The sequence below is a fragment of the Panthera pardus genome, unplaced genomic scaffold (genome assembly GCF_024362965.1).
Source record: "Panthera pardus isolate Hobbes unplaced genomic scaffold, ASM2436296v1 HiC_scaffold_11, whole genome shotgun sequence".
Taxonomy (NCBI): Eukaryota; Metazoa; Chordata; class Mammalia; order Carnivora; family Felidae; genus Panthera; species Panthera pardus.
In genome coordinates this window covers 67122808-67139776 of record NW_026526666.1, presented here as the reverse complement: position 1 = coordinate 67139776, position 16969 = coordinate 67122808, and the positions used below count along the sequence as shown (strand labels likewise).

General features: G+C 36.7%; 1 protein-coding gene across 9 annotated transcripts in view; it reads right to left on the bottom strand.

Moving 5' to 3' along the window:
* LOC109266906 (BEN domain-containing protein 5) overlaps positions 1-16969 on the bottom strand; it is a 1451617-nt gene that overhangs the window by 1299509 nt on the left and 135139 nt on the right. For 8 of the 9 annotated variants that reach the window (XR_002079911.2, XM_053895592.1, XM_053895596.1 and 5 more), the window contains exon 2: positions 6757-6879. Coding sequence is in view for 8 of the 9 variants with exons in the window: in XM_053895592.1 (XP_053751567.1) it covers positions 6757-6879 (123 nt within the window). In the remaining variant the exon portion in view is untranslated. Of the gene's footprint in view, positions 1-6756; positions 6880-16969 lie in introns of those variants that run through there. The other variant, XM_053895600.1, reaches the window with a different exon arrangement.

Here is a 16969-nt window from a genome sequence, read left to right as displayed (position 1 = left end):
CCTCAAAAGATATCAGGATTCAATGAGATAAAGTATGTAAAAGTATGTTGTGAGCTTCACAAAATGCCTGTGTCTGACCATTTACTATTATGAGGCAGACCCAGATACAAATCCTGGCTCTACCTCTTAAAAACAGTTTAATTTTAACATATGTTTATCCTCTCTAAGCCTGATTTTCTTTACCTGTGAATCAGCATTAATAATACTTACTCTGAAGAATTGTTGTGATAATTGTATTTATTTCATATACATTTATTGAACACCTATTATGTACCAGGCTCTGGACTAAGCATGATATATGGTGGTAACCAAGAGCTCCTACAGAGCATACAAACTTCAGACATTTAGACAAGTACTTCTAGTAGACTGGAAAGTATATAGACTGCAATGGGTCTGTACAGATGGGATCCTAACCTAGTCTAGAAAGTCCTGAAAAGATAAGTATTATAGGTGATACATGTTTTTTTTTTCTTTTTTTTTTTTAATGTTTATTTATCTTTGAGAGACAGAGACAGACAGAGCACGAGCAGGGGAGGGGCAGAGCGAGAGGGAGACACAGAATCTGAAGCAGGCTCCAGGCTCTGAGCTGTCAGCACAGAGAACGATGCGGGGCTTGAACTCACGAACCGTGAGATCATGACCTGAGCCAAAGCCAGACGCTTAACCAACTGAGCCACCCAGGCGCCCTGTTACAGGTGATACATGTCAAGCTCCTTATTCAAAGACTGGGACACATTACGCATTTGAAAAATGATAACTATAATTAGCCATTTTTTTAAAACCTTGTAAAGTATTTTCTCCATTTTTAGACTGATAGGATGGGGTTCAAAGACATAAAGTAATTCCCAAGATCAAGTCAGGCTAGGATTCAAAGCCAGGTCAACTGACTCCACACATTGTTCTTCCCACAACTACAAAGTTAACTCCTGATGCCAAAGGAGAATGTTGTTAACTTAAAATCTCCAAATATTCTTCTAATTCTGGCCCTTCTTATTAACACCCAGAACAATCTTAGATTGCCTAGATTTTCCAAGCCTAAAGAACTTAGACTAGAATGACCAAGAATACTATATGCTCAGAAAAGCAAGAATTACCCAGAGCATCTCCCTCTTGAGATCTCCATCAAAATATACAATCTTTACCTAAGTCCTTATCTCAGTGTATGATCCTGGGGTAACCTAATCTAAGGGTCCTATGATGTAGGGTTGTTCTAAGGATTGGTAATAACACTATAAATATACCCACAAAAGTACCTGGCACATTTTGGCACTCTTGGCATGATATACATGTGCCAGAATTATAACCTGAAGTTGATAGCCATATATTGTACTGTCTCTTTTATATATTATACTGCTTAGCATAATAATATTCTATAATATAGATATGTTTTCCTAATTTTATAGATGAGTAAAAGTTAATATATGAAACCAGTTCTGCCTAAACCAAAACCTGTGTGTTTGGCATTATATTATAATGCCATTGTAAAAAAATTTAGTTAACATAGTGCCTTCTAGATTTATTCACATTGTCACAAATAGGATTTACTTTCTTTAATAGCTGAATAACATTCCTCTGTACCTGTGTGTGTGTGTGTGTGTGTGTGTGTGTGTGTGTGTGTGTTTGTACGCGCATGCATGTCACATTTTCTGTGCCCATTTCACATATGGAAGGATATTTATGTTGTTTCCATATCTTGGCTATTTTCAATAATTTTGCAATAAAGTCAGTTGTACAGGAAATAGAAAAGTTGCCAGAGACGGGGGAAAGAGGAAATGGGGTGATATAACTAAAAAGATACAAATTTTCAATTATATGAATAAGTTTTGAGGATCTAATATAAACCATGATTATGGTAATTAATAATACAGTATGGTATATTTGAAAGTTGATAAAAGTAGATCTTAAGGATTTTTAACACAAAGAAAAGTTATATGTGTTAATTATGTGAGGACATTGATGTGTTAATTAGCTAAATCTTGGTAATTATTCTATATTATATATATAATATTTTATATACATGTATATATATCAAACCATCCCATTGGACACTTTAAATATCTATAATTATATTTGTCAATTATTCCTCAAAAGTTAAAAAGAAAAAGTATATCAACCATTTGCATATCTAAAAAAAAGTGAGATATTAACCTAAAACCCCTGATTTCTATTGTAGTCATGGCACATTTTCATACTGTGCCAAGAATAAAAACTATTTTCTTTCAAAAGGAAATAAAACAATAATTTTTAAAGATTACACAAATAAATATAATAAAATTCCATCATAGAAATTAAAAATAAAAGTTTTAAGTTTTTATTTCCATCGTCTTGAAATGGTATATAAACTACTGAACCATGTCTTTCTTTTACTGACCCTCTTTCATGCCACAGTAATTTAAATATTATATTAAGTCTCTGAGGCTAATTTGTAGTATAAATTATATTGTTCTTCTCATATTCAATATACATGTATTCATATCAATCGTAAAACAACACTACTATTGGCAACCAAATAGTGTTTATTTGAATGGCTTATTTTAATTTTTTTAGAGTGAGAGTGCATGGAAGCAGGGGAGAGGGGCAGGAGACAGAGAGAATCCCAAGCAGTCTCCATGCTCAGCACAGTGTCCAACATGGCCTTGATTCATGACCCTGGGATCATGACCTGAGCTGAAATCAGGAGTTGGACACTCAAGTGACTGAGCCACCCAGGTGCCCTTTGGATGGCTTATTTTAAAATAAGTAGACAATTTTTTATTTTTCTTATCACAAAACCTATATGTCTTATCTTATAGGATATATATATATATATATATATGTATAAATATATATATATATGTATATATACACACACACACATATATACACACATATATAGGCTTATAGGCTATATATATATATACATACACATATATATATTATTCATATGTCATAAACTAGCCTATAATAAGGTAATGTGTATATGCAATGGTTAAAAGTATGGCCTTTAGAGCCAGGAAACCCTCATTTTCAAATTCATCTATACATCTTGTCAATCATGCAATTCAAGGGAAATAACTTTACACCTCTGAGCTTTAGTTTCCTCACCTACAAGAGATATATAATACCTCAGAAAGTTTCAGTGAGTATTAAATGAGATAAACTATGTACATCACTTATCATAATGTCTGATAAGAACCAAGTAATTAATTTTTTTGTTTTCCTTCTTAATATTTTTGCTGCTATTAATATATTTTTATCTCAACATAAAAATATTTTTATTAATCTTAAAATCTCACTTTACAAAAACCATTTTGTTCACTATCTGTCCTCTCTCAGTTATTCACACATTTATTAATCTCCTTGTTATATGACTGTTAGTACACTAGGCACTGGAGAACCAAAACTAGTAAGAAACCATCCCTGACTTCAAGGTTTCAATGATAAGGAAAAAGAAAGAAACAATGAAATGACTGCAATTCAGTAAAGACTATCATATAAGAGTCTACAAGGTGCCTGTAAATATAGAGGTAGAGACAGCCAAACTTGTCTGAGAGGTACTATTCCTCAGAGGAAGAAATGCTGGACTGAATCTGAATTAACATTTTACCAGGAAGATAAAGGGATCTAGGTCACAGAGAAAACAGTACCTGCACACATATGAAGACTTGAGAGAAGTTGATAGACTGGGGAATAACAAGCAATTAAATATGATTTTTTTTCATGAAAGCTGTAAGAAAGTTAATTTCTCCCTATCTTTCTATTGCTCGGATTACTTCATTCATCAATTACAAATAGTATTAATTTAGTGCTTAATTTTGTAAGTACTCAGCTTGGTTCTGTGGGAGAGCCCCTGCTTAATCAGACTCAGATTCTGTCCTGAGCAGGTTATAGTGCAGTGGAAGAGAACAAAGTTTTTAAAAATCATGAAAAGTGTCAGGTACCCATAGAAAGATAAATTTATGGTGGTCTTCTGTTTTTCCAAGGGAAATATTACTTATACTAAGGGGGGTATGGAAAAAAACAGAGCAGAGTTTCATTGGAAAGTTCATATTTGAACTGCAGAACTTCTTTCTCATTTAGAAAAACAGATAACCCACCAGTTCAGGGCCCGGCAATATACTAGGCACTTTACATATTCCACAACTCAGAAAAAAAAACATACCTATGGGGCCTATCTGAAGACAATATATTCCATCCACATGAAACAATACCTGCCAATCATTGAATCAATTAATCACCTTACTCCTTCAAAAGTCTACACCTACAGAATCCTTTTCACAACATAACACATGAGGCATCCACAATCAGTAGCTCAGAGTGAGCACATAAGAGAAAACCCCTAACTTCCCTGTTTTAAAAAATCTAAAATAAATCCCTTAATTTAAATTAGATCAGATGAAAGCTGCATATGTCAAACAAATTGTTTCAAGTGCCAACTGAATTGCTTTCACTAAGATGCCCTTTAGCATTAGGACCCCAGTCCACATTGAAGGATATTACAAAACACATACCTATGAAATACATTGTTGTAAATACCACAGGTATATTGTTGAGAATGCTATTCATCACATCTCAGTGTCTGCTTTAGGAAGACCAATAGGAGGAATTTCTATAAGATTTCAATATTTGGTTTATTTTTATCTTATGGATATTGTTTTTCTCTTGATGCTGGTTACCAGAAAACCTTCAGTTAAATTTATTGTCTACCTATAGCAAATTTATGGGAACTCATAACATGTATTTTATATACTCATCCAGCTGAATTTTCTTTTGGTATTTTCCCTGAGATTTTCTCATTTACCTATTTTTTAAATATTATTATTATTTTGTTTCCATTTTGGTAAGATGTTTTAATTTTTTAAACAATGAAATATATATATATTTTTTTTTTCTTTTAGACATAAAGTAGGCATCATTCTCCATTAAATGATGAGGAAACTATGGCTTAGTTTTCAAGTGAGAATTTAAACTTTAGCCTGACACCAGAGCATGTCCACTTAACCACTCTACTATTACTGCAAGGCTTATGCACCACTTGCACAAATTCAGTTGACATAAACCAACTATTCATACACTTTTGGAGAAATATACATTATTAATTTGGTTACTATGTGGTCACATTGGGTAATTTCTGCTACTGAACTTTTCAGTAAAGGATGGAAAAATATGACTAAGTTAAAGGAAAATATGGAAAGAAATCTGGATTATTTCATACTTTAGGTAAACCAAAATAACACATAATCTTTAAAATGAGGATAATTTTGACCCTTAGAGAGCTGCTGTTATTTTAAAGAGCTTTCAAGCCTTTAACTGAGGTAAAAAGAATTCAAAAGATATTTTCTAAGCACCAAATATATCCCAGGCAAGGCAAAATGCAAACTTCAGGGAAACTGTTCTTAACTATGTGGACAGTGTTGTCTGAATGGAAGAACACTACAGTACTATCTTATAGGTTGAATTATGTGCCCTCCAAATTCATGTTAAAGTCTTAACACCCAGTACCTCAGAATGTGACCTTAAAAGGAAACAGGGTCTCTACAAAGATAATCAAGTTAAAATGTAGTCATCAGAGTGGCCCCTGATCCAACATGACTGGCATCCTTATACAGAAGGAATATTTAGAAAAAAACAGGCACACAGGGAGAATGCCAAGTAAAGATGAAGGCAAGGATTGGGGTGATGATTCTACAAGCCAAAGAACACCAAAGATTGCTAACAAACCACCAGAAGCTAGAAAAAAAGGAATGGAGTATATTCTTCTTCATAACCCTTACAAGGAAACAACCCTACTGACACACTGATCTCAAGACATTCATCCTCCAGGATGGTGAGATAATAAATTTCTGTTGTTTAAGCCACACAGTTGGTTGTTCTTTGTTATGGCAGCCCTAGCAAACTAAAATAGCATGGAATAAACAAAGAGCAAAAGCTTGAATAAACAAGTTTTCAACTGTTGATATAAACAACCAATGTTCTTAGGGTTGAGAGAAGTGTCATGTAACTAAACTGCCATGCCCCTACAAACAATCTCACACACACACACACACACACACACACACACACACACACACACACATGCCAGCACACACACATTATTCAAAATAAAAAATAATTAATGATTACTTATAAAACAAAATTATGTTTACCTTTCTCATTAGTATTTTCAACATATTCTGACTACCTAATATGTGCTATACAGAGTATGAGGCTCAGGGCACAAAAACGTTAACAAGATCCATTCCCTACTGGATAGGAATTTACAATCAAGTTTTGATCTTCCCATTCAGAATAACCACAGAATTTGATGATTATGATATAATATTACTTTTGCTGTTTTGTTTGTGTCCAACTGAATCTGTTACCTAATCATTTCTTTATAGGGAGACCTTCTCTCTGACAAAGACTAAGTTCTATGAGCATGTCACACAGAACCAAATACATGATAAACATTCAATAATTAATGATTGATCATATAATCAATTTGTCAGTTTTATCCCCCAAAAATTAATATCTGAAAAATTATTTTATAAAATATAAGGTGCTCTATCAATGATCATTATTATTAACATTATACCATTGATCACATATCAACAAAAACACAGCATTTCATTTTCAAGTATTTCCAATTTAATTCTTTAAAAATTGATTTTTTTTCCTGATAACCTGTTCCATTATGATGAAATATTAAATGGGTTGAATCACAGTGAATGGCCAGATGAACTGTATTTTGAAACAACCGAAGACAAATTCAAAAGCTAAGGTCTTTAATACACTTACCACTTTCAAAACAAGCATCAAAGATAAGATGTCCTTTCTTGGGCTGTCCACAGTATCCAGATGGAAGCACCGTATATTTGCTCACATTCCCTCCGATGGCATCTTCATTTCCCATATCATTGCCTATTTTAAAAAAAAGGCTCATGTTTAACATAAAACAAAACATATCTAGTAACAGAAGCCCAACAAAATTTTTATTATTGTTTTCCCTGTCCCCTATCATTTATTACCTATCCAGACAGTAAGAAATGAACTACAATAGTGGTGTAGTGTAGAAACAAGAAACATTTTGAAATCAGAAACTAAGGTCTGAAATCTCACCTCTACAACATTAATTCTTTGTGATACAAAGCAATCAACTTAATTCCTTTAAGCCTCAGTTTTTCTCATCCATAATAAAAGAAAAGCAAAAGCCATTCTTCAAAATGGTGTTTATGAGAATTAGGTAAGAAAATATCTAGCATGACAACTGAAATCCAAAAGATGCTCATTAAATTGCATCAGGTATTTAATAAATGGTTAATATATTTAAATTGTCAGAAATATTTAATAATTTTAATTCAAATAAAGCAATGGTACTATAACTAGCATTATAACTTCCTAGCATTCCATAACCAGAAATAAGCTGAGAACCAATGAATTAACATAGAAGTTATATTTCCTAAAAGGAACTTTAATTTTTTTTTTTAATTTAGAAGTGTAACTTCCACCTAAGATGTAGAAAGTTGGAAAAATCAAACCTTATACCTTAAAAATACATATCCCAACAAAGAACAAAATCATAACTTTAAAAAATTCTATCAGAAACAGAGATTACAAGGCAGCAATAATCTGATGTCCAAGGAAAGTAAGGACCCAGAGCACAGGAGAAAGAACTGGTAGGTGTCATACCAGTGAGTAAACAGAATGAGGCCTAATTTTTTTTAACTACTAAAAGTCAAGTATAGGAAAAATGAGAGTGTAGAACCTCACAGAGACATAGACACAAAGGGAATTCACAACCACTAGCAGTCTCTTCTATACATGGCTTTTATCAGGTGTTTAGGAGAAAGATTGAGGACAGGGCAGAAAACTAGAAAATGCCTCTCACTGTAATGCAGGACTGGAGAAGGGGAGGGACTTCTCTTATAAAAGAGGCATAGGGGCACCTGGGTGGCTCAGTTGGTTGGGTGTCCGACTTCGGCTCAGGTCATGATCTCACAGCTTGTGAGTTTGAGCCCGGCGTCAGGCTCTGTGCTGACAGCTCAGAGCCTGGAGCCTGCTTCAATTCTGTGTTTCCCTCTCTCTCTGCCCCTGCCCTGCTTGTGCTGTCTGTCTCTCATAAATGAATAAACGTTAAAAATTTTTTTAAAAAAAGAGGCATGAAGCCCCCCCCCCCGCCCAGTATCCTTTTCCCTTATGGGGAAAAAAAAGCCACTGGGGGAGAAAGATCAAACCTTAAAACCCCATGCATGAATAAGATTCCAAAATAGGAGGAGGAGCAGCAAAAGAAAATATCCTCTATACCTGAAGGAGAGGAAGACAAGACTACCTCACACAAGACCCATCAATGATTCAAAGCATAGATGAAAGAGGGAAGAGAGATGGAATCATTGAAAAAATCACCCCAAGACCAGAGCATATAGGACCCGCCTAAGACCTAAGAAAGACCAAGACAACAGAAATATTCTTGCTTCCTCAATACCAAGATAGCAAGCACTAAAAACTAAAGTAATCTACTTCTAGAGATGAGACAAATCCACAGAAATAAACCCTCTCTGTAGCAGGTGTAACCAGGGAAGGACCAAAGTTTAGGGTGGAGCAGATGACTGAGGAAAAATTCTCAATCTCTCTAGCCCTATTCATCAGGAATAAAGTAACCCTAAAGACTCTACCAAAAAACATTTGATTACATATTGATACAAAATCAATATATAGAAATCTAAATCAATATACAGAAATCTTCTTGCATTTCTATATAACAATAATAAAATAGCAGAAAGAGAAATTTAAAAAAATTTGAATTGACAATTGTACCAAAAGTAATAAAATACCCAGTAATGAACTTGACTAAGGAGATGTAAGATCTATATTCTGAAAACTATAACACACTGATAAAAAACTGAAGATGATACAAACAAATGGAAAGATATTCCATTTGGAAAAACAAGAATTGTTAAAATCTCCACACTACCCAAAGCAATCTACATATTTAATGCAATCCCTACCAAAATACTAACAACATTTCTCACAAAACTAAAACAAATAATCCTAAAATTTGTATGGAACCACAAAACACCCTGAACAGCCAAAGTAATCTTGAAAAAGGAAAACAAAACTGGAGGTATCACAATCCCAGATTTCAAGATATACTGAAAAGCTGTAGTAATCAAAAGAGTCAGATACTGGTACAAAAAGAGACACATAGATCAAGAGACTAGAACAGCCAGCCAGAAATAAATTCATGATTATTTGGTGAATTAATCTTCAACAAAGGAGTCAAGAATATGCAATGGGAAAAAGACAGTCTCTTCAACAAATTGTGTTAGGAAAACTGGACAACTCCATGCAAAAGAATGAAACTGAACCACTTTCTTACACCATACACAAAATTAAACTCAAAATGGATTTAGGACCTAAGTGTGAGACCTGAAACCATAAAAATCCTAGAAAAGAACACAGACCGTAATATCTCTGACATCATCCATGCAACATTTTTCTAGGTATATCTCCTCAAGCAAAGGAAATAAAGCCAAAAGAAACTATTGGGACTACATCAAAATAAAAACATAAAAAAACTACACTAAAAGACAGCATAACTGAGTGGGTAAAGATGTTGGAAAATAACATATGTGATAAAGGATTAGTATCCAAAATATATAAAGAATTTATAAAACTCAACACCCAAAAAACAATCTAATTTAAAAAAATGGCCACAAATCCTGGGAAACTTAACAGAAGACCATGGGGGAGGGGAAGGGGGAAAAAAGTTACAGAGAGGGAGGGAGGCAAACCATAAGAGACTCTTAAATACTGAGAACAAACTGAGGGTTGATGGGGGTGGGGGAGAGGGGAAAGTGGGTAATGGGCATTGAGGAAGGTACCTGTTGGGATGAACACTGGGTGTTGTATGGAAACCAATTTGACAATAAATTATATTTAATATTTTAAAAATGGCCACAAGACATGAACAGAAATTTCTCCAAAGACATAAAAATAGCCACCAGACACATGAAAAGATGACCAACATCACTCATCATCAGGAAAATGCAATGTAAACCACAATGAAATATCACCTCACACCTGTCAAAATGGTTAAATCAAAAACACAAGAAAACAGTGTTCATGATGATTAGGAGAAAAAGGAACCATCGTGCACTGTTGGTAAGAATATACAATGGTGCAGCCTGCCAGCAGCTGGCCGAAGGTGAGGGAGCAGACGGCGGTCGGAGCAGCGCTTGCAGCCAAAGTGCAGAGGGACAACAGCCCACTGCGGAGAAATGCTGGGCATGGCGTCAGGAATGACCAACAGAGATGGTTGAGATTCAGGGGAAGATGGCGGCATAGGAGAACGCTGGGCTCACCGTGTCCTGCTGATCACTAAAATTCCACCCACATCTGCCTAAATAACCCAGAAAACTGCCAGAAGACTAGCAGAATGGATTCTCCGGAGTTGAGTGCAGAAGAGAGGCCCACGGAAGAGGGTAGGAAGGGTGGAGAGGCAGTGCGTGCTACAGGGACTGGTGGGAGGGAGCCAGGGCGGAGGGGCAGCCCACCAGCAAAGCAGAGCCCCTGAGTCTGGCTTACAAAAGCGGAGGGGCCGGACAGAGGGTGTTCTGACAGCAAGCGGGACTTAACATCTGGAAGGTTATAAGTTAACAGCTCTGCTCAGAGAGCATGGGAGGGCTGGAGGACAACGGGAGGGAGAGTTGTTGAGCCCCGGACCACAGAGCTCAGCTTGGCGGGGAACAAAGGCACTCGCCAGAACCATCTCCCTCGCCCATCCCCCAGCGAAAATCCCAAAGGGAACCAGTTCCTGTCAGGGAACTTGCTTGCACTGCACAATAACTGTGCTTCTGCGGATCCATCCCTCCGGCAGCAGCAGCGGGTCTGACTGCCTCCCAATGCTGCAGGGCCCCTCCCGAAGCAGATCACCAAAGGATAAGCGAGCTGACCCTGCCCCTCCCGCCCCTGTGCACCTTTCCTATCCACCCCACCTAATATGCCAGATTCCCAGCACCACAAGCCTGGCAGTGTGCAAGTAGCCCAGACGGGGCACGCCACCCCACAGTGAATCCGGCCCCTAGGAGAGGGGAAGAGAAGGTACACACCAGTCTGACTGTGGCCACAGCAGTGGGCTGGGGGCAGACATCAGATCTGACTGCAGCCCCACCCACCAATGCAAGTTATTCAAGACAGCACAGGGGAAGTGCCCTGCAGTTCCACAACACTACAGGGACTATCCAAAATGACAAAACAGAAGAATTCCCCTCAAAAGAATCTCCAGGAAATAGCGACAGTTAATAAACTGATCAAAAACGATTTAAACAATATCACAGAAAGTGAATTTAGAATAATAGTCATAAGATTAATCGCTGGGCTTGAAAACAGTATAGAGGACAGCAGACAATCTATTGCTACAGAGATCAAGGTAGTAAGGAACAGCCAGGAGGAGCTAAAAAATGCTATCAATGAGCTGCAAAATAAAATGGAAATGACCACACCTCGGATTGAAGACGAAGAGGAGAGAATAGGTGAACTGGAAGATAAAATTATGGAAAAAGAAGAAGCTGAGAAAAAGAGAGATTAAAAAATCCAGGAGTATGAGGGGAAAATTAGAGAACTAAGTGATGCACTAAAGAGAAATAATATACGCATAATTGGTATCCCAGAGGAGGAAGAGAGAAGGAAAGGTGCTGAAGGTGTACTTGAAGAAATAATAGCTGAGAACTTCCCTGATCTGGGGAAGGAAAAAGGCATTGAAATCCAAGAGGCACTGAGAACTCCCTTCAGACGTAACTTGAATCCATCCTCTGCATGACATATCATAGTGAACCTGGCAAAATACAAGGATAAAGAGAAAATTCTGAAAGCAGCTAGGGATAAACGTGCTCTAACATATAAAGGGAGACCGATAAGACTCATGACGGATCTCTCTACTGAAACTTGGCAGGCCGGAAAGGAATGTCAGGAAATCTTCAATGTCATGAACAGAAAAAAAAATATGCCGCCGAGAATCCTTTATCCAGCAAATCTGTCATTTAGAATAGAAAGAGAGATAAAGGTCTTCCCAAACAAACAAAACCTGAAGGAATTCGTCACCACTAAACCAGCCCTGCAAGAGATCCTAAGGGGGATCCTGTGAGACAGAGTACCAGAGACATCGCTACAAGCATGAAACCTACAGACATCACAATGACTCTAAACCCGTATCTTTCTATAATAATACTGAACATAAATGGACTAAATGTGCCAACCAAAAGACATAGGGTATCAGAATGGATAAAAAAACAAGACCCATCTATTTGCTGTCTACAAGAGACTCATTTTAGACCTGAGGACACCTTTAGATTGAGAGTGAGGGGATGGAGAACTATTTATCATGCTACTGGAAGCCAAAAGAAAGCTGGAGTAGCCACTTATATCAGACAAACTAGACTTTAAATTAAAGGCTGTAACAAGAGATGAAGAAGGGCATTATATAATAATTACAGGGTATATCCATCAGGAAGAGCTAACAATTATAAATGTCTATGCGCCGAATAACAGAGCCCCCAAATATATAAAACAATTACTCATAAACATAAGCAACCTTATTGATAAGAATGTGGTCATTGCAGGGGACTCTAACACCCCACTTACAGAAATGGAGAGATCATCTAGACACACTGTCAATAAAGAAACAAGGGCCCTGAATGATACATTGGATCAGATGGACTTGACAGATATATTTAGAACTCTGCATCCCAAAGCAACAGAATATACTTTCTTCTCGAGTGCACATGGAACATTCTCCAAGATAGATCACATACTGGGTCACAAAACAGCCCTTCCTAAGTTTACAAGAATTGAAATTATACCATGCATACTTTCAGACCACAATGCTATGAAGCTTGAAATTAACCACAGGAAAAAGTCTGGAAAACCTCCAAAAGCATGGAGGTTAAAGAACACCCTACTAACGAATGAGTGGGTCAACCAGGCAATTAGACAAGAAATTAAAAAATATATGGAAACAAACGAAAATGAAAATACAACAATCCAAACGCTTTGGGACGCAGCGAAGGCAGTCCTGAGAGGCAAATACATTGCAATCCAGGCCTATCTCAAGAAACAAGAAAAATCCCAAATACAAAATCTAACAGAACACCTAAGGGAAATAGAAGCAGAACAGCAAAGACAGCCTAAACCCAGCTCAAGAAGAGAAATAATAAAGATCAGAGCAGAAATAAACAATATAGAATCTAAAAAAAATGCAGAGCAGATCAATGAAACCAAGAGTTGGTTCTTTGAAAAATTATACAAAATTGACAAACCTCTAGCCAGGCTTCCCAAAAACAAAAGGGAGATGACCCAAATAGAAAAAATCATGAGTGAAAATGGAATTAATACAACCAATCCCTCAGAAATACAAGCAATTATCAGGGAATACTATGAAAAATTATATGCCAACAAACTGGACAACCTGGAAGAAATTGACAAATTCCTAAACACCCACACACTTACAAAACTCAATCAGGAGGAAATAGAAAGCTTGAACAGACCCATAACCAGCGAAGACATTGAATCAGTTATCAAAAATCTCCCAACAAATAAGAGTCCAGGACCAGATGGCTTCCCAGGGGAGTTCTACCAGACGTTTAAAGCAGAGATAATACCTATCCTTCTCAAGCTATTCCAAAAAATAGAAAGGGAAGGAAAACTGCCAGACTCATTCTATGAAGCCAGTGTTACTTTGATTCCTAAACCAGAGACCCAGCGAAAAAAGAGAACTACAGGCCAATATCCCTGATGAATATGGATGCAAAAATTCTCAACAAGATACTAGCAAATCAAATTCAACAGCATATAAAAAGAATTATTCACCATGATCAAGTGGGATTCATTCCTGGGATGCAGGGCTGGTTCAACATTCGCAAATCAATCAACGTGATACATTACATTAATAAAAGAAAAGATAAGAACCATATGATCCTGTCAATCGATGCAGAAAAAGCATTTGACAAAATTCAGCATCCTTTCTTAATAAAAACCCTCAAGAAAGTCGGGATAGAAGGAACATACTTAAACATCATAAAAGCCATTTATGAAAAGCCCACAGCTAACATCATCCTCAATGGGGAAAAACTGAGAGCTTTTTCCCTGAGATCAGGAACACGACAGGGATGCCCACTCTCACCGCTGTTGTTTAACATAGTGCTGGAAGTTCTAGCATCAGCAATCAGACAACAAAAGGAAATCAAAGGCATCAAAATTGGCAAAGATGAAGTTAAGCTTTCGCTTTTTGAAGATGACATGATATTATACATGGAAAATCCGACAGACTCCACCAAAAGTCTGCTAGAACTGATACATGAATTCAGCAAAGTTGCAGGATACAAAATCAATGTACAGAAATCAGTTGCATTATTATACACTAACAATGAAGCAACAGAAAGACAAATAAAGAACCCGATCCCATTCACAATTGCACCAAGAAGCATAAACTACCTAGGGATAAATCTAACCAAAATGTACAAGATCTGTATGCTGAAAACTATAGAAAGCTTATGAAGGAAATTGAAGAAGATATAAAGAAATGGAAAAACATTCCGTGCTCATGGGATGGAAGAATAAATATTGTCAAAATGTCAATACTACCCAAAGCTATCTACACATTCAATGCAATCCCAATCAAAATTGCACCAGCATTCTTCTCGAAACTAGAACAAGCAATCCTAAAATTCATATGGAACCACAAAAGGTCCCAAACAGCCAAAGTGTTTTTGAAGAAGAAGACCAAAGCAGGAGGCATCACAATCCCAGACTTTAGCCTCTACTACAAAGCTGTCATCATCAAGACAGCATGGTATTGGCACAAAAACAGACACATAGACCAATGGAATAGAATAGAAACCCCAGAACTGGACCCACAAAAGTATGGCCAACTCATCTTTGACAAAGCAGGAAAGAATATCCAATGGAAAAAAGACAGTCTCTTTAACAAATGGTGCTGGGAGAACTGGACAGCAACATGCAGAAGGTTGAAACTAGACCACTTTCTCGCACCATTCACAAAAATAAACTCAAAATGGATAAAGGACTTGAATGTGAGACAGGAAACCATCAAAACCCTAGAGGAGAAAGCAGGAAAAGACCTCTCTGACCTCAGCCGCAGCAGTTTCTTACTTGACACATCCCCAAAGGCAAGGGAATTAAAAGCAAAAATGAACTATTGGGACCTCATGACGATAAAAAGCTTCTGCACAGCAAAGGACACAATCAACAAAACTAAAAGGCAACCAACGGAATGGGAAAAGATATTTGCAAATGACATATCGGACAAAGGGCTAGTATCCAAAATCTATAAAGAGCTCACCAAACTCTACATCCGAAATACAAATAATCCAGTGAAGAAATGGGCAGAAAACATGAATAGACACTTCTCTAAAGAAGACATCCAGATAGCCAACAGGCACATGAACACATGCTCAACATCGCTCCTCATCAGGGAAATACAAACCAAAACCACACTCAGATATCACCTCACGTCAGTCAGAGTGGCCAAAATGAACAAATCAGGAGACTATAGATGCTGGCGAGGATGTGGAGAAACAGGAACCCTCTTGCTTTGTAGCAACGTGGATGGAACTGGATAGTGTTATGTGCTAAGTGAAATAAGCCATACAAAGAAAGACAGATACCATATGTTTTCACTCTTATGTGGATCCTGAGAAACTTAACAGAAACCCATGGGGTTTCTGGGGGAGGGGAAGGAAAAAAAAAAAAAGAGGTTAGAGTGGGAGAGAGCCAAAGCATAAGAGACGCTTAAAAACTGAGAACAAACTGAGGGTTGATGGGGGGTGGGAGGGAGGGGAAGGTGTTTGATGGGTATTGAAGAGGGCATCTTTTGGATGAGCACTGGGTGTTGTATGGAAACCAATTTGACAATAAATTTCATATATTGAAAAAAATTAAATTAAAGAAAATATATATATATATACAATGTAATGGCCAGTACAGAAAACAATATGAAGATTCCTCAAAAACTTAAAACTAGAACTACCATATGATCCAGTAATCCCCCTACTGGGTATTTTCCCAAAGAATATGAAAACACAAATTCAAAAATATATGTATAACCCTATGTTTGTTGCAGCATTATTTTTAATAGCCAAATTATGGAAGCAACCCAGTGTCTACCAACAGATGAATGGATAAAATAGATGTGATATATATAAAGGAATATTATTCTCCATAAAAAAAATGAAATCTTACCATTTGCAACAACATGGATGGATCTAGAGTATATAATGCCAAGAAAAATAAGTCAGAGAAAGACAAATACCATATGATTTCATTCATGTGGAATTTCAGGAACAAAACACATCAGAAAAGGCAAAAAGAGACAAACAAACAGACTTTTAAATACAGAGAACAAAATGATGGTTACCAGAGTGTTGATGGGTTGGGATGGGTGAAATAGGTGAAGGGGAGTAAAAGTACACTTACCATGATGATGAGCACTGAGTAAAGTATAGAATTGTTGAAACACTATATTGTAAAACATTGTATATTAATTATACTGGAATGTTAAAATTTTGTAATTTTAAAAATAAAGAAAGAAATTAAAATGTTAAAAAAAAGTAACGCTAGAAGAATTTAAAGTCAATGATAAATTTAAGATAACCACAGCAACAATGAAACTTAACCCAGCTTAATTCTTGATGAAAGTGATCTAGCCCTCAAACAAATGACCTACGAGATGAGGTGTATCCATTTCCAGAGACAAATAGTTTTTACATCATTGTCTACTGTTCTATACTGGGAGTCAAGTATGCAATAAAAAAACTGTGGAACATACAAAAAAACAAGAAAAAACAATCTACTCTCTATAAAGAGCAATATATAGAAGTAGACTCAGAAATGACTAGGGGCACCTGGGTGGCTCCTTCAGTTAGTGTCCGACTTTGGCTCAGGTCATGATCTCACTGTTGGTGGGTTTAAGCCCCGTGTCAGTCTCTCTGTTGACAGC